The 19,326-nt window shown below is 41.1% G+C and overlaps 1 protein-coding gene across 1 annotated transcript in view; it reads right to left on the bottom strand.

Moving 5' to 3' along the window:
* Positions 1 to 19,326, bottom strand: part of XPR1 (xenotropic and polytropic retrovirus receptor 1) — a 2,667,923-nt gene that overhangs the window by 71,325 nt on the left and 2,577,272 nt on the right. The window contains 1 exon segment of the mRNA XM_044085740.1: positions 10,869 to 11,008. Within this exon segment, the coding sequence (XP_043941675.1) occupies positions 10,869 to 11,008 (140 nt within the window).

Genomic DNA, 19,326 nt, shown 5'->3' with positions numbered 1-19,326 from the left:
CTAAACGTACGCACTATAGGGAGCCTCCATAATGGTTGTTTGACTATGTACTAGTTATATTCTAATTTTAGAGATCCAAGTTTTCCTGGTAGGATATACTTTTGTAGTATGTTACTTCTCGTTAGAAATGTATCTGGCTTGAACAGGACAATGTGTGCTATACTGAGTTATGAGAATATCAGTGTTTGTTGAAATTCGAGGAAATCTGCTTTGATTAGACCATTCAAGTGGTAGATTATTTTGTTGGTTTGCTGCAAGCATGACTGTTTTGCTATAGTGGTGTTCAACTTTAAGGATGGTAGACAGCATACTGGATATTTGTTACAACCGATGAATCATGCAGCAGATTTGGTAGCAGAAGTGCACTAGAATTATTTTCTGGGACGTATGGTTTCACTTTATAGATCAAGCCTAGTGTTTTGTTAATTGTACTAGCAATGTAGTTGATGTGATAGTCAAATTTTAGAATTTGATCTATGATACTCCTGATAATTTTGTTTGAGATACTTCAATCTGTAACACACCCATTGAATAAGTAACTACATTTTTTGGGTTGCCCTAGGTAAAGGCACAAGCAAAAGTTGCACACAACTCTTGATGCAAGGACCAAGAGATTTAAAGAAATACGCTCAGAAAATTGAAGAAATACCAACAATACCCACTGCAAACGGGTTCCTCTCAGTAAGGTCTTCCCTTTCCTCACTGGAGACGCAACCTCACCTTTAATTTTTGCATTTTGTCAAGCAAACAGCTTTTTACTTGGGTTACCTCTTCTGGCCCACTTAAAAATAAAATCAATCTAAATCAACCATCCCTTAAAAATAAAATCAATCTAAATCAACCATCCCTTAAACATAAAATCAATCTAAATCAACCATCCCTCCTGATTTACCACTTTGGTCAGTCCCTCAGACAAATCTATTAAATTTGCTTGGCATAATTTTTCTACTATGAACTAAAACATTTCTTGACTCCTACACTCTTCTGTCCTCTGGGAAGTGCACCTTTCTATCAGAATTAACTCCACTAACTTTCTGGCTATGGAAGTTAGACTAAATGGTCCAGAATTTCACAGTACCATCTTGCTCATTTATCCTTTGAACCAGAATCACATAAGAACTCCTCCAAGTCCAGTAGGACCATTACAGTTTTCATTACATGTTAAAAAAAATGTCTGTAGTAAGTGGTTCCACTACTTCTTGTCCTTGCTTTCCTCAGAATTATGAGAGGATATGGTTCCATGTTCTTACACACCTTCCATCCCATAAGTTCTAAGATCCCGTAACAAAAACATCCATCAGACTTTTTTTATTGACCTGGAAGTGACATCTAACATACTATAATCTTTCCAGATGGACCCATTACACATTTATACAAAATTCTTAAAAAATGTAACATGAAAAACAATTAGTTATGTACTCACCATAACGTCAGATGTATGTGGTCCATCTCGTCTACATTCTTAACTGACGGGTTCGGAGCCGAGAATCGGCTCTGACTCGGCTGCTATTTACTAGCTCGAAGTCTCTGATTGGCTGGGCTAGCCCTAGTACCCCAAGATGCACCACGCCCAAACCCCCAGATCTTGTTTGCCAACAATATAACAGAGTGACATACACAACCTCCTAGAAATAACACAAGGAGGAAGAGAGAAAAAATAACATCCTCAGAAGGGTCTAAGAACATAATCTCCTCAAAGATTCATAACCCAGAGCCTCCCTTCACTCTGGAATAAAATTCCAGTCCAGGTTAGGCAGAGTCCCTCACTGACTCTCTTCAAGAGGAATCTTGATGAGTGGATGGGAGATCGTAGGTTTACCCCGGGTATCACTTCTGTGTCACTGTTAGACAGAGGCACAGTATACTAACCTCGAAAAAGGGCATAGCAAAATTAATTTAAAATGGGTGGCGAAAGCCAAACACACTCTGGCTAGGCTTATAAATACCCTAGGGCAGATAGCCTAGTATGAACCTATGAACCTAAGTCCAACAGGTTGGGGGACGGTGGGCGGGTACGTAAGAAAGTAGGCGAGATGGACCACATACATCTGACGTTATGGTGAGTACATAACTAATTGATGTAACGTGGTCCTATCTTGCCACATTCTTAACTGATGGGACAGCGTCCCTAGCACCTACATTCTGGGAGGCTCACTGACAATACTCCTGAGCACCATGGAACCAAAGGAAGCCCGGTCTCTAGACACCAAATCAAGCTTGTAATGAGAAACAAAGGTGTGCGGAGAGGACCAGGTGGCCACAGCACAGATGTCATCCAAGGAGAGCCTAGCATGATAAGCTACTGATGCAGCCATGGCCCTGGTAGAATGAGCCTTAACTGGGAAAGGTAAATCTCTGCCTGCTGATGCGTAAATAAAGGAGATACAGTCCTTAATCCATTTAGCAATAGTACCTTTAGTCACAGGGCTACCATTCTTGTTCTCTGAGAAGGACACAAACAATTGATCCGATTTCCTGTGGGGTTGTGTCCTGTGCAAATAAAACCTTAGTTGTCTATGAACATCCAGCTGGTGGAATTTGAATTCTGCTTCATTTGAAAAGTTTGGAAAGAAAACTGGTAACTCAATGGATTGGTGAAGACAAAAGGTAGAAGATACCTTAGGAAGGAAGGAGGGGGGTTGAGTCTCAAGGAAACCCTATCTTTATGGAAGACCAAATACCGGGGCTTTATGGAATGGGCCTGAAGCTCCGATACCCTCTTGGCTGAAGTAATGGCAACCAGAAAGGCTGTCTTCCAAGACAAATATTTTAATCCACAAGTGTCAGCCGGTTCAAAGGGGGTAGAAGTTAAGGTTTGAAGCACCAAGCTTAAATCCCATGGTGAAACTGGTTGTGATAATGGCGGGTGGAGTAACCAGGCTCCTTTCAGGAAGGTTTTACAAAGTTTATGGCCCACAAGGGAAGGCTCATGTGAGACGTGAAAGTTAGAAATGGCCACCAGCTGTACCTTAATAGTGGAGGTAGCAGAACCCTGTTTGAAGAGCACAGCCAAAAAATCTAATACTGCCGACAAGGGGGCTGTGAAGGGATCTAGATTTTGTGCTTCAGCCCAGATAGCAAATCTTTTCCATTTGCTAGAGTATAGTTTTCTGGTAGGCTTGTGGGAGGACGACAGAATATGCAACACCTCAGGTGAAAAGGAATGTAGTCTAACTAAGGATGGAAGTGGAGCAGCCACGCTGTCAACCTGAGGGTTCATAGGGATGGATGGAACTGACCCGACTGATGAGTCAATAGGTCTGGTACTGGTTCCAGAGTCCAAGGGCCGTCCACTGTATACTTCTGAAGAAAGGGGAACCAAACTTGACGAGGCCAGTATGGTGCGATAAGAATCATCTTGCTTCCCAAGGAAGCTGCCTTCTGAATCACTCTTGATAATACAGGGAACAGAGGGAAGGCATAGAGCAGACCTGGGGGCCAATCGTGGGTTAGGGCATCCCTGGGTGACTTCCCCGGGGGGGGGGGGGTCAGAGTGAAGTACCTGCTGCACTTGGCATTGAGGGGGCTGGCAAACAGATCACAGCAAGGTTGACCCCACCTGGAGAAGATCTGAGTTGCAACTCGGTTGTTCAAGGACCACTCGTGAGGCATCAGAATAGCTCTGCTTAGCCTGTCTGCTAACTCACTGGACTTCCCCGGAATGTGCATTGCCACTAGAAAGCGTTGGGAAGACACCACCCAGTTCCACACTCTCATGGCCTCTCTGCAGAGGGGATAGGACCTGGTTCCACCCTGCTTGTTTAGGTACCAGACGACTGACATGCTGTCGGAAAGAATAGAAATCGTCCCCTTGGGAAGAGAGCTCTGAAGTGCTTGCAACGCTAGATGCACTGCTCTCACTTCCAGGACATTGATGTGTAAGTGTACCTCGTGATCTTGCCATGTGCCTTGGACCGTTCTGCGCAGATAATGGCCACCCCAACCTATCTGGGAAGCGTCCATGGTCACCGTGGCGGTAGGAGACAGGGGGGTCAGTGGTCTCCCTATGTCTAGATTGGATGACTGAAGCCACCAACGTAGGTCTTGTCGGCATTGTTCCGTGATGAGAATGGGATAAGACAGAGGAAACTCCTGAAAGGACCACTGGACCGAGACCAGCCACTGGAGGATCCGCATATGCAGCCTGGCTAGCGGTACTAGCATGATGATAGCCGCCATGGATCCTAGTAGTTGAAGAGCAAGTCTGACTAAGAAAGTCCAACACATGAGCCTGTAGCACTTTGATTTTTTCTGTTGGAAGAAAGGCTCTCATTTGGACGGAGTCTAGCTCTGCGCCGATTAATGCAACACGTTGTGATGGCCGCAACACAGATTTTTCCCAGTTGAAGGTAATCCCTAGGTATTTGGCACAATGTGATGTTAGCCTTCGTGGCTCGAACGAGTAGATGCCTGGAGGGGGCGGTGAGATGCCAGTCATCCAGATAAGGAAAAACCTGGAATCCTTGACGTCTCAAGTGGGCTGTCACCACTGCTAAGCATTTGGTAAACACACTGGGGGCTGTGGTGAGACCAAAAGGCAGAGCACGAAACTGGTAGTGACTGGCTCCCAGCCGGAAGCGTAGGTGACTCCTGGATGCCTTGTTTATCTTGATGTGGTAATAAGCATTCTTGAGATCTATGGAGCACATCTATACTCCTTTTTCCAATAAAGGGAAAATGGACTGAAGAGTGACCATTCGGAACTTGGACTTCAGTACAAATCGGTTTAAACGGCTGAGGTCCAGAATGGGCCTCAGGTCCCCTGTCCTTTTTGGCACCAAAAATAACCTTGAGTAAGTTCCTGATCCGATCTGGTCTGAGTGGACTGGTTGGATGACTCCTTTTTCCAGCAGCTTTGAAACCTCTAGCACTGCTTGATCTCTTTGACTGGATGGAAATTCTGGGATTTTTCTGGATAGGGGAGGAGGTGTAAGAAAGGGAAAGGTGTAACCTCCGGTAATTATTCGGAGCACCCATTGATCCTGAGTGATACTTTCGCAGGCTAGAGGATGCCTCAAAAAACGGCCCCTGACTGGCTCCAGAGTAGCACAGTCGGGCAGTCCCTCAGGGACATTGGTAGGAAGATCCACAAAATGATTCACGGTCTCCTGAGTTGCGGGGGCCTCCTCCGCCTCTAGAGCGGCGCCTTCCAGAGTAATTTCCCCCTCCTCTGCCCCTGGAGGAAGGGTCACCATGCTCGACGGGGAAAGACTTCTGAGACTTCCTGAACCACATCTTGCCTCCCCTCCGTGCCTTGGGATAAGGCCTAGAGGGAAGCAAGAAACAGGCCCCTACGGCAGACAAAGTCTTACCCTCCTGTTCACATCTGGTGAGACTGTCTTTCACTTTGGGTCCAAAGAGGGAGGACCCATCAAAGGGGGAGTCAGTGAAGGAAGACTTGAAGGCTTCCGCGAAGTGACACAGGCACATCCAGGCTTGCCTCCTGAGGGCTACACCTGAGCTAGCTGCCCTACCCGCTCCTTCGGCTGCATAGGATATGAGCCTCATGGACGAATTGACAATAGAGGAAAGGGTAGACAACTGGGCGTTGACAGTCTGATTCACCACCTCAGGCAAGTTACCCGACAGGGTATCTCCCAATTCCTTAAGGAGATCTCTTTGGAGCCTAGTAAAATGGCAAAGATAGTTCAACGACCACAAAGTAAAGGTTGCTGAAGACAGGGTACGCTTCCCATACTGATCCATATTCCTGGACTCCTTGTTAGGAGGATGAACGGAAGCAGAAGCTTCTGCAACTTCTTGCTGAGTGACAGACGCCACCACCATGGCATCTACAGGAACTCCTTTAGTTAGGAACTCTTTCTCCGGGTGTGCAGACAGAAACTTGTTTGGGCAGCTGGCCACCAGTTCCACGGAGTCAGGGTGTTCCCAAACCCTTCGACAAATAAAGTCTAACAATTCGTAGAAGGGTGGAGACACCCAGGAGGTGGAAGGTCGGGCTCCGAAGGCTTTGAGGAGGACCAACTCATCCTCAGATGGGGATTTGGAAGGCCAGTCGCCTCTCTGCCTTAAAATCTCCAGAATATGGGAGAATGAGACATCATCGGAGGATGAATTGGGGGACCCCCTCTGCGTCATCGAGGTCGGTATCAGAAGTGCTGGACTCATTCGGGGAGTCAACGTGCTTCCTCTTGCATGACTTCTTTCTGGGAGGCTCCTCAGGCGACGAATTTGAAGGACCCTCAGAAAGCTGGGGGCCACATATGGAAGTATCCTTGGGCGTTAGAGCCCCGCTGGTGTCAGAGGCTCCAGCCCCAGTGTCAAAGGAAGCAGTAGCTGATTCGAGTGAAGTCACTGAAGACCTGGCCAGTGCACTCCTCATGGCCTCAAATGCGGGTCCACCGAAATCCATGGACCGACCCATCTCCGAAACCACAATCGGAGTCGGGGTTCCCTTAGCCGAGGCACCAAGAGGGAGACTTGGAGCCGAGGGATGAAGCCCCGATGTACCCCCTTGGGTCCGACAGAGGAAACCTGGGTGCCACAACTAGAAGATGGAGTCGAAAAGGTTGGAGCCGAGGTCGGAGCCGAAAAGCCTAACGGGGGTATCGGCGCCGACCCTAGGACCTCACTTGACGCAGAACACCTCGGCTCCAATGACACAGAGGTGCCCGGAGGAGGAATAATCGGAACCGACAAGAGGGAAGGCTTCGGAGCCGAATGGGCTGGAGCGGAAAATAACCTGGCTAACACCGGCACCTGAAAGAGCCTCTGCACCACTCTATCCACATCCAAATCCAATAACCTGGAAGACTTGGAGGACACAGAAGGTGGTCGAGATATCTTACCCAGAGAATCCAGGTTTAGACTAGCAGAAGGGCTCCGAATCGGCTCCAAGAGAATCGGAGCCGAAGCTAGCTCCAGTGTCACAGAAACCTCCTGCGGCGCCGATAACAATGGAGCCGAGGAAGCCGACTCAGACACAGGAATTCCTTCCCTAGGCTCCAAAGCCAATGGAGCTGAGGAAGGTGGAGCTGTCTTCAATATCTTCTCCGATGGCTCAGAGGAACTAGATGGAGCCAGAGATCTCTTTTTTGGTTTAGATTTAGTTTTCCCACTAGGGGAGGCAGACTCCAAAGCTTCTTCAAAGGCAGGTTTGACAAGGCCCCTGAGAATCAATTTATTTTTCCTCTCTTGCAAGACTCTAGAACTAAAGGAGTGACAAACACTACAAGATTCTTGCAAATGAATGGCGCCCAAACAATACACACAGATGGCATGGCCATCTGTTAAAGACATAAGAACATTTGGCGCACTTTTTAAAACCAGAAGGCTTATGCTCCTTCTGATCTTTGCCTGACATGGTAATTCACAATAAACCACACACAAGATAAGGAAGGCAGGAGGAAGGGACTCTAACTAAAAGTCCCAACAGAGTTAACAGACACAGGAGAGGGCTAAGACCCTCTAACTTAAATGGGTCTAGCCCGTCAAACACAAGGATGCCACAAAAAAACTTAAACTAAGCTAGTTGATGGAAGGGGCTCTAACTTAAATGCCCCTACAGACGTACCAGACATCGGAGAGGCTAAGGCCCTCTAAATTAAACGGGCCTAGCCCGCCAAACACAAGGAATCCACAAAAACTAAAAAAAATTAACTGAACTAGTCGCAAAACACAGGATACACTCAACGTAGCTGTAAGAACAGCTTTTGATAGAAAGTTTAGAAAAATAAGCTAAAAAAACAGTTTAAATAAGGTACTTAGCCACAATCTGGGGGTTTGGGCGTGGTGCATCTTGGGCTAGCCCAGCCAATCAGAGATTTCGAACTAGTAAATAGCGGCCGAGTCGGAGCCAAACCCGTCAGTTAAGAATGTGGCGAGATAGGACCACATTACATCTGCACATTTTGGTGCCCCTTTCAGAAGCAAAGTATCACCCCATCCTCCCAAAAAAATGCATAGTTAACATGTGATGGAGCATCTGCAAAACATAACAACTAAAGTACAATGCATGAATGAGTTTTAAAAAGTTGTGCTATATGTTGAATGTGAGCAGATATTCAGAATGAATGCCCTGTAAACTGCAATAAAATAAAATACAGAATTAATGTCCTAAGGAAAGAGTTACCCAAAGCATACTGGTTACACAACCAAAATTCAGAATAAACTAGTTCATGTACAAAAATGCACTGTATAGTACACATTCTAAAATGCAAAATATCATAAAATATTTCATACAGGTTGACTTTAAATTACAGGACAGAAAAAGAACATCAGAATGCAATCATTAACATTATGCAATGACCCCCCATCAATATTCCAAAACGTGCACTCTGATTAGTCAGCGTGTCCGCTGTAAATCAGACTTATACTAATGGAAAAAGGTCCAGTCGCCCGGACTTTTCCATTAGTATGTCTTTTTTTTTTTTTTTAAACAACAACGGAGAACAGAAGAGCTCCGTTGCTGTAATCTCGCTACGATAAATGGGTTTAACATAGCAAGACAGCTTTAAAAAAGCAACAGAGAAAAGAAGCTCTCCGTTGATTTTTTTAAAGCTATGTTAAACTCTTTTAACATAGCGAGACACTTTTAAAAAGCAACGGAGATCTTCTTTTCTCTGTTGCTTCCACACACAGCTCTGATGTACTGCGTAAGCATACGCATGCGCAGTATATCAGAACTGCCGCAGAATACCGGACAGCTGCGGAAGGGCAGCACAGAGGCATTATACAATGCCATTATTTAAGAAAAGTAAGTATTTTTTTTCTTAAATAATGTCATTGTATAATAGCAATAACAACCCACTTCTGGGTGTGGGCAATGCTGGATTTACCCACGGTTGTCTTTGTTTGTCCACTTGGGCTTCGCCCTCATGACCAAACCACATCAACCGTGGGTAAATCCAGCATTACCCATAGCCAGGCGTGGGTTATTGCTTAAATAAAGAATGGCAGATACAAACATGTCTTAGTCTGATTTAGACAGATTAGCATGGTAAACATTTTTATCTGTACTCAAGCTTACAAGACAGATATTCTTTGTTTATGAAAAAGACATACTGAAAATAAAACAGGCATCAATCAATCCAAAAGAAATGTACTTGCAGTGCAACTAGTGTTTATGAAACTAAGTACAAAGTCCACAATGCAAAGCACTTTGTGAATAACATTTAAAGTCTGATGAAATGTTATGCAGGGATATATCCATGCCATGCTGCCCATCTTCATTCAAAACACGAGTGGTACATGCCTTTCCACCACTCCTAAACCAGTCACTGTTACTTGCAGACCTAGTTAGCAAATGCAAATCTAAAGGGAAATCAGCACATTCAAGAATACCCTAAAAGTAAAAGGAAATGAAGTAATCTGTGTCCCAGCAACTTAAGTGAGAAATCAGACAGCAAACCATATAAGATACAGAACAGCAATAAAATAAAAAACTGTGGTAGAGAAAATGAAGACCTACAGTGGATATAAAAAGTTTACACACCCCTGTTGAAATGCCAGGTTTTGGTGATATAAAAAAATGAGACCACAATAAATCATTTAAAAACTTTTCCCACTTTTAATGTGACCTATAACATGTACAATTCAACTGAAAAACAAACAAATCTGTTAGGGGGAAAAATATGAAAAAAGAAAAAAAAAACGTACAATAAGCTGGTTGCATAAGTGTGCACACCCTTAAACTAATACTTTGTTGAAGCACCTTTTGATTTAATTACAACATTCAGTCTTCTTGGGTAAACATCTGCTATCAATTAAAGAGAAAAACAACCAGGCTCAACTTAAATTTGCAAAACAACACATCAAGTCTCCGAAAAGCATGTGGGAAAATGTGTTATGGTCTGATGAGACCAAGGTTGAACTTTCTGGCCACAATTCCAAAAGGTATGTTTGGCGCAAAAACAACACTTTGCATCACCAAAAGAACACCAACCCTACGGTGGAGCATGGTGGTGGCAGTATCATGCTTTGGGGTTGCTTTTATTCAGCTGGAACTAGGGCTTTAGTCAAGGTGGAGAGAATTATAAATGGTTACAAATACCAGTGACTTTTGGCCCAAAACCTTCAGGCATCTGCGAGAAAGCTGAAGATGAAGAGGAATTTCACCTTTCAACATGACAATGACCCCAGGCATACATTCAAATCAACAAAAGAATGGCTTCACCAGAAGATAATTAAAGTTTAGGAATGGCCCAGCCAGAGCCCAGACCTAAATCCAATAGAAAATCTGTGGGGTGACCTGAAGAGGGCTGTGCACAAGAGAGTCCCATCGCAATCTGACAGATTTGGAGTGCTTTTGCAAGGAAGAGTGGGCAAATACTGGTAAGTCAAGATGTGCTATGCTGATAGAGTCCTACCCAAGAAGACTGAATGATGTAATTAAATCAAAAGGTGCTTCAACAAAGTATTAGTTTAAGGGTGTGCACAGTTATGCAACCAGCTTATTGTACATTTTTTATTTTTTTATATTTTTCCCCTAACAGATTTGTTTGTTTTACCATTAAATTGTACAGGCTATAGGTCACATTAAAGGTGGGAAAAGTTCTGAAATGATTTATTGTGGTGTCATTTTTTTATATCACCAAAACCTGGCATTTTAACAGGGTGCATAAACTTTTTATATCTACTGTATCCCTGGAATGCAAAAGTCTGTTAATTTCAATAAGAACAACATTACATCTGAAGCAATAAAATACCAGAGCACAGTGATAGCAGTTGTATCAAGCCAGCTAGAACACACATGTAAATAACCAATATTCTACTTCAGGAGAAAGCTCATTTCTGCCCAGCAAGGCATGCCCACAAAAAGCATTCACGAAGGATAACTAACTATATTAGTTCTAGTATTCACACTGTTCTAGAAGTGATTAACTAATCAGAGAGAACTCCTTCATTACCGGAATACTTCTAAAGGTGCAAACACTGTTGAAATGACATCTGATGCTGAATTGAAAACATTCATGGATGTGAGAGAGATTTGGACTGTCCAAGCAAAACGCAGGATGACATCTTCAATGATAGCACAGTAATAATATGCCTGCAGAGAGAGTAAAAAAAATCATAAGGTAATCCTTTATTATTATTATCCATGGGAAATTAAGCCATAGTCATGACATCAAAGTTCCTGGGAAACTATAACTCCTAGTGAGACATTTTAGTAAATGTCAGACAGAGCTAGAGCATTCACATTCATGAGTTTTACCCTGTGTGTTACACCATATAAATAAATAAATGAATAAATACACACAGGGTATCTAACAAAAAATTTCACACTAAATAATTCATATATGCATTACTTGATGCTGAAACATTTATAAAATAGATATTTAAATATTTAAACAAAAGAATGAAAAAATGAGTCTAATGTGCTTAGTTAAACAAGGAGCCTACAAGAAAGAAAGACTTGGCATACGAGTACACTCACAGGACTAGCATGCGTTGAAATGGATCCTAGTGACCCTCCCTGGACTCGCATCTTATTCACCAATATTTCCACTTCCAGATATAAAAGCTGTTCTCGTTACATGAGAACCTTGGAAAGTTAGATTTACACAGCAGTTCATGTGAGCTAACTAGCAAGACAGAGCCATTAGGCAGACTATGCACTGTATTAGGTACAATTTCTTAGGTCAATATTTCTGACACAAACATACTCGGATACTTGTACTTAAAGAAGGAAGAGCAATTAGGAAAGTAATATGTTAAGCATTCACATACAATTCAAGAAATACATCAAAATGTCATCAAGGCACTGGAAGCTCACTGGCGTGGGGGTAGAATGCCTGGCTGTGTAGCTAAATCATCCACAAACAATATAAGATACACAATTGTTGAGGTTCAATCAGAACCACAAGGGTACCCCTAGTTATAGGCTTACCTATTTTGAGGTAAGCTAGTGAGGCATGAGTAATGCCACAACACCCTTGGGAGCATGCAGTATATTACATGTGAATGATAAGAGATCACCCACTCTAATAACACATGGGAATGTGCATACTTTCTAGTGCCTTAAGAAAGGTACTTAAATCTTGGTTAGGGAGTAAGTCATTCATAAACACTCTGCTGTCCACAATGTGATGGACAAGTGTTCTTTTCCTGGGATCTATTGCTGCCTTGCCAAATCAGCTGTGCAGAGATCAGTCTATTCTGTAGGAGAGTTTCTCATAGTCATGTGTATCTAGCAAGGGCATTATGTGAGGAAGCCAGAAGTACACCACGGAAAGGAGGTGCTTGAATTCAGAAGTAAACATGACAAGTCAAAACAAAGCCTGAGAGATCTTCTCTCATTTTACCCTTCAAAACAGACACACATCCATCAGAAAAACAGAAAATGCTCAAGTAAATAAGCTCACATTTAAAAGCCCTTCTGACATCCAGGAATAAAGCCTGCACTATGACCTACGTAACCAGGATTCAGTTAGTAGCTCAGACACCTGTTGGAGCTGGTATGGAAGAGAAGAGGGGAAGGTTTAGCCTGCTCATCTGTCTTTGGTGTGAGGGAAGGGGGATGCGCTCATGGTACACTTTGCATCGTAGAATCCTGGGGTAGACTGGGATTTCGTGAAGGTGCATATCTTCAGGGGGTTAGGGCCAACTGATCCCATTACACAATGAGGTATAGATATGGATCAGAAAGTCCCCTGCATACAAAACCCTTGGATGCTAACCAACATGTGCAGGAAGTACAGCTCAGTACAGGAACCTAAGAGCAAGGATGATGACTCCCCCCCCCCCCCCCCCCACCTCCAAGCTCTTTCAAAACTCACCCAAGGTGGGAATGGGTCATAGTGCTTTCACCTCAGAAAAGAAATGGGCTACCTGAGTGACTGGGAGGGATGGGCTTGATGGACAGTGGACAAGAACGGATGAAACTAACTACAAAAAAAATTCATTCTCAGATTTCAAGTTTTAAAACAAAAAAATGTTAAGTAAGAAATAATAGTATACACATATCAAGAGATCATATGTGATCATACTATTACAACTTTCTCTACAAGGTTGCGGAAATGTAGAAATGGCCAAGTAAAGCCACTCACCATATGGCCAATCCAGCTCACCCCTGCATCCACTCAATGTTCAAGTAAATTCCTAAAACATGGATTGTCTTCATTTTGTTCACGAAATACAACAAAACATTAGTTTTAGCACCTTTTACACACTCTGTACTCCCAGGATGCGGCCCAACTGAAAGAGCATACCCCTTTCTTTGATTCTGAAGAAGTCACATATATTGCCTACAAATAGAGTTTGTATCACTTGCTACTACTGACCCTCATCATACATCCTAAATGAATAAAAAAAACAAGACAAAGTTACAACTTTCATTGAGAAACGATGCTCTCGTACTGGATTGTCTTTGCATCCATCTTGCTCCCTTAACTTTAGCATAAGTCAATCCCATTTCCTAATGCCATTTTTACCATAAAATCCTAGACCACACAACATTTTTGTTGTATGACATGATCCCCTCTAGGTTACTGGTTTGTTTACAGGGAAGATCTGAAATGGTATTTATAGAGATAGGGAAATTTAGCCACGGCACTGCAGAAATTCCCTGCCTTTTTTTCCTATAAATGTCATGGGATCCTTAATAAACAACGATACCAACAAATTCAGACACATGATAACTTGCTTAAAAAAATCTCATCTCCTGAAATAACACCGACCAAAATGAAGAGGCAGCTTGTAACAGGTCCTTAACCACACCTATCTAAGAAGAACAAAGAAAATTAAATGTCTGACTAAGAATGCCTTTGCAACTTTTGAAGAATGCAAGATCCAATGCACCTGTTCAATTTTCTATGAAGACAAATTAGGTAAAGCCACAATATGGCCCCAAAGAAATCAAAAGTTTCAGGGCTTTCTACTCCAGCATAATGGTAATGACTTACAACTAAGGCAAAGAAATTAGGGAATTTCAAAGTGCAGACCCTCCCAAAAATAACAATGGATGACTGTAATAAAAAAGACCTGTACTCAACATGTTAACCGTCCAGTAATAAGACCATTCTGCAGTTAACAAGTCTTGGCATTTTGTATTCAGATGTCTCCAGCTAAGAAAATAATGAAAATCTCCAGCTCACATACACACACACACAAACTCACTCACTCACTCACTCTCTGGGTCATACAAGCCTCTTGACAGCACATTATAATATCACGACATCCTACACAGATATGCCCCCTCTCTGCTCTGCACTCCCAGAACTGACCTTCATGCACTAAGCAACCACATCTGAAACAAAAAGAAAAAACATAAAATGATATATTTGCTTAACTTACAAGACAATACACAAACTGATGCAGGATAGTGACTATCCAAACAGACAAGTGGGAAGGTAATGAGCATTCACTTCAAATGACAATATGCCCTTCTTGCTCCCCTCAGCTACTCAGTCTCACTCTCCAAGGGCCCATTTATTCCTCTTAATTCTTATGTCTGGTACACTGTAGTGCTGGGAAGTAACAGCTTGGGATTCATGCCCTCACTCTGCAGGCAGTCAGAAGATTTTTCTATTGCTTCATAACTACTCCCCCTGTCAGCAGGCAAGCACGTTTGCTATGGTTCATCTCACAAAGGTTTCAGCTTCCACACACTTGCTTTCCTTGACACGCTCATACCCCCATATTCCACCTTTTAGCATGGGAGTGAATGCCTGTGGCTTGACTCACACATATCTCTCTTCTAAGTACTGATTCCACCAACCCATCTTCCTTGTGACAGGCAAACCAACATCAACTGATCACTCACATCTCTTCCTGATTGTTTCCTCTAGTGCCCCTGCCATTAATCAAGTACAGGGCATTTGAATCACATGTTTCTCATTCATCAACTGATATGGTGAGAGCATGTACCTGTTATTATGTGACCCTACAGGCTGGGAAGAATCGCAAACATTAACAATTAAAACCTTCCTGGGAAGCCAGGACTGGAGGAAAGCAAAATGTAAGGACTCGGAAGACCAAGTCTTGAAGCACCAAAGTTCCAGATGATTAACACTTGCAATCAAGTTCAAGCAATAACACTTAGTTAAAGAAAGAACCAAGTGGCTGCGACACATAATTCTACATCTGATGCATTCCTGAGAAAGGCAAAAGAAGCAGATACACCCATTGGACAGCATTTCAAGGAGGTGGCTGGCAATAAACAACCCACTAAATAGAGGGTTTGCTTAGCCATTGAATGCTCACCTTACCCGATACAAAGGAAACAAATAACTGGTCTGTCGACTTATGCACCTTATTTATGCAGAACTGGAAATTCAGTTGTACAGAATGCTCATTCTCAGAAGGAAAGAAACTAGCAATGTAAGTGGACTGGCTAAAGTATAATTGTGGCACAACTTTCAGAAGGAAACACGGATCACTCTTAAGGGACCAAATAAGGTTCCATCAAAGCCCAAGATTCAGCCAGTGCAAATGGACAAGCAAGCCTGTCAGTGATGAAGTTCACATCTCAATAAGAACAAGACTTCTTCAAAGGAGGGCAAAAATCAGAAGCTATTAAAGGAGCTGTTTGCCCAACCACTGCTGGGCCGTAGTTTTGGTCTGCATAAGGTTGCAATGTGCTAAGATGAAGGAAATGTGCATTTTCAGTACTGAATATAATGAAGAATCGAGTCAAAAATATGCTCCATATATTTAGGATCACCTACAAACTATGTGAATAAGACCAGTAGCAGAGCTATTATTTATTAAATGTTTAAAAACTAGAAGCTTTTCTAGTGGCTTTAATCAGTTTCAAGAATTCCTCCGAAGACGTGGCAAGACCAAATGTTTTAATGGAGTAAACATGCAATGAGGTAGAGCCGGATGTCATTCTAAACAAGAGATACTGCCTTGGCTTGTACTGCTGTCAGAAATCGCAACCCTTCTTGCCCATCACAGGGCAATGAGGATGAGCTCTGGTATTTATTTTTCTATGAATTTGCTGGGAGGCAACAAATCAGACAAACTGGAAAGGCATGCAGTAATATTTCTGGGCAGCGAGTGGGAAAAAAATATCCATTATGTCCTCTCCCTTAACTTTCTGATCCACGTAGAACTAGGGAAGTTCTACGCCTAATAAAAATTTCTTGTTAGGATAAGGAAAGCCTTCTACCAGGCTATAAGTGACCCCCACATCTAGAAAAACCCTGCAAGGAGTCAGGCAAAAGCTTCTATTAGACAGAAGTCCCTTGTAGATCACAAAGAAGCTCTCCTACAAATAAGGGAACCAAAAGTTCCTTCTCCTGCAAGTTCTCTGTTAAAAAGGCTAGCACAATAATAAACACACTGTGTGAAGACAGGCCAGAAGGCAATGCTTAACACTGAAAGTGAAGTCAATCCAATATGATGAGAAGAAACTCGAAGACCTGAAATAAAGATGTACAAAAAGGCATTTATCATATCTAGTGCTGCCAACCAGAACCTTAGAGGTGGAAACGCAATGGAATGTGATACATTGAATATAATCATTGAAGCCAATGCATTCCAAGATGAGAAGGGATCTTCCAAATCCCTTTCACAATATGGAAGAGGTGGGAAAAGAGTCTTCTACCCTTCTCTAAATATAAAAAGATTCTATTGTCCCTTTAAGGAGTACAGACTGGGCCCCACTCCAGGCATCATGCTCAGACAGCTTGGTCCATTAGTGAAGCATGGAACCAAATTGACAAACACCAACAAATAAAATAAATAAAATAGGAGGGTAAGGAGCCAAACTTGTCAGTGGAAAATTGCCTGCAAATACCAGCCAGATATTCTCCGTAATTGTTGTAAATACGTATTTTCAAATGCAGATGGTTGTTCCAAGGAGCACAATGCCAGTAATAAAAACAAACTTTTATTCCCAAACACACTGTTTTACCTAGGTTTCGTCCGCACGACGAACTTCATCAGAATACATCATTACATTGTTTGAAACCATTTAAATAAGACAGCTACACCCAACAATTAAATATAATTGACTATTAATGTGTAATTATACTTATTGACAACCCTATTAACAATTTGATTCATATACAATAAGAACTTTAAAATCATTTGTTGTAAACATATTCTGTATAAAATACTATTGAATGCATGACTTGTAAAAGTTATTCATATAATATGTCATAATAAATACAATTAATATAATTTAATAATGACATGAATTTGTACATTGTATAAAAAATATATTTAGTTAATAAATAACCTCTTAAGGTGTTTACTATGTTGATGTCCTAATAAATAATCAATTTGTTGATAACATACATTGCATTTGTGTAAATATTTTGTAAATGAATATATATTTATAATGTAGGTGTAATTTAATATGTACTATGTTGTTACTTTTTATTTATCTATGTACATTATGTTGTGTATGTATTTCTCCTTGTTCATAATTATCTGACACTATTAAATATATTGAAAAAATGTATGTAAAATTATATAAATATTATGTATGTATGAATTTACTGTAACAGTTAATCCATTTTTATATAATTATGTCCCAGTTATCCATTATTAATATTTTAATAACAGTAATATGGTTGTGATATCTTACATAAATTTGTGCTACCTGTTACACTTATTTCCCTTTGATTCTATTAAGTTTCAGTAATGGTGTGATGGTATGGTATTCGTTTAGACCTGGTGTACTATATGCATCCAAATAAATTTGCCATGTTAACTCTTTGTAGTCCAAATCATATTTTGTAATCATACCTTGTTGGTCATACGTGATATGTTGAATGATACAAAATTTGAATATATGTTGAGCATTATTTTGAATGTGCCTAGCCAAGGCATTGGTTGTTCTACAATGTTGGATGTCTAGTAGGTGTTCTTCTCTAAAGTGCTACTTGTTTTTCCGACATAAAATGCCTTGCAATTTTGGCACAGTGCAAGATAAACCACATTGGTGGTTTGGCAATTAAAGTGTCCATTGATTTTAATGTTGCTAGAATTAACCACTATGTTGGACCCTGTGCAATAAATGTGTTTACACACCGTACATCTACCACATTTAAAATTCCCTTTTATTCTGGTGTTGTATCTTTCGTTAGTGTTATTATGCTCAAATTTGTCTTTAAATGATTCATCTTTCCTATAAACAAATTTAACTTGTCCATCAAATTGTTGTCCCCAAATGTTGTCCCTAACCAAAATTTTCCAATTTCTTTTAATAATTGTTTCTATGATTTGAAAATTATCATTAAATGTTGTTATATATAGCGGTATCTTGTTCGGATTCGGATCTTTATTTGGGACACTTACGTCACATCTATTTGTGAAAAAGCCATGGTGAAGTATTGCCTGATATATCCCATCCTTTCTTTTATGTATCACTTCTTGACATATTTTATCACAGAGCTGTTCAGGGTATCCTCTATTGTGAAATAATTGTGACATGTAAATTAACTCATCTATAAATTCCCGATCCTCACTCACCATTCGTGCCGCCCTGACCATCTGCCCTTTAACTATGGCCTTCTTCTGATGGTCAGGGTGCCAACTTTCATAATGCAAGTATGAGTTTGAAAACGTCGGTTTCCTATATATATTTGATTTTAATCTATTTTCATCTTTATTATATACCAATTTTATATCCAAATAGTTGATACTATCCTGACTTACTTGATGGGTAAATTTTAGAAATTTGACAGTGGTATTGATGTATTTTAATAAATAAATTTAAAGATTGTTGATCGTTATCCCAGATGATAAAAATATCATCCAGGTATCTGATATACATTATAATATGTTTACAATATTTGGTTTTAAATATGTAGTTGTTTTCCCAATAGCTCATAATGAGGTTGGCATACATTGGGGCGCAAGAGGCCCCCATTGCCACACCATTGGTTTGTTGATAATAATTGCCCTCATGAAACAAATTATTATGTAAGACAATTTCCATCAAGTTAATTAACATATTAATTGTATCCTGTTCATATAAACGAGTCTCAAACAATTGTTCCTCCAACCATACAAGTCCTATATCATGAGGTATGGTTGTGAATAAGTTACATACATCCACTGTTACAAAATGATATCCATCTCTCATATTAAATTCCTGTAGTCTACCCAAAAAGTCCCATGAGTCTTTCGTAATATATGGGAATTTCAACATGGCATCTTTAAAATGTTTGTCCAAAAATTGGCTAATAAAGTAAGTTTTACATCTCTTTCCGTCAACAATTGGTCTAAATTGTAAATTGTTTAACCCCTTGTGAATCTTGGGTATGCCGAAAATTCCACTTATAACCGGATTTTCATTCATCAAATATTCATATTCAGTTTCCGAAATTTCCCCCTGAAATAACATGTCACTCAATTGTAGGTCTTTAGTGAAGCACTTTCTAAATGAGAATCTAAAAGCTCTGTGAATTT

The sequence above is a fragment of the Protopterus annectens genome, chromosome 10.part0, assembly GCF_019279795.1.
Source record: "Protopterus annectens isolate FY-2018-M chromosome 10.part0, PAN1.0, whole genome shotgun sequence".
Lineage (NCBI taxonomy): Eukaryota > Metazoa > Chordata > Ceratodontiformes > Protopteridae > Protopterus > Protopterus annectens.
Note: the sequence above shows the minus strand (reverse complement) of the source record. Positions and strands in the feature narration are given on the sequence as shown.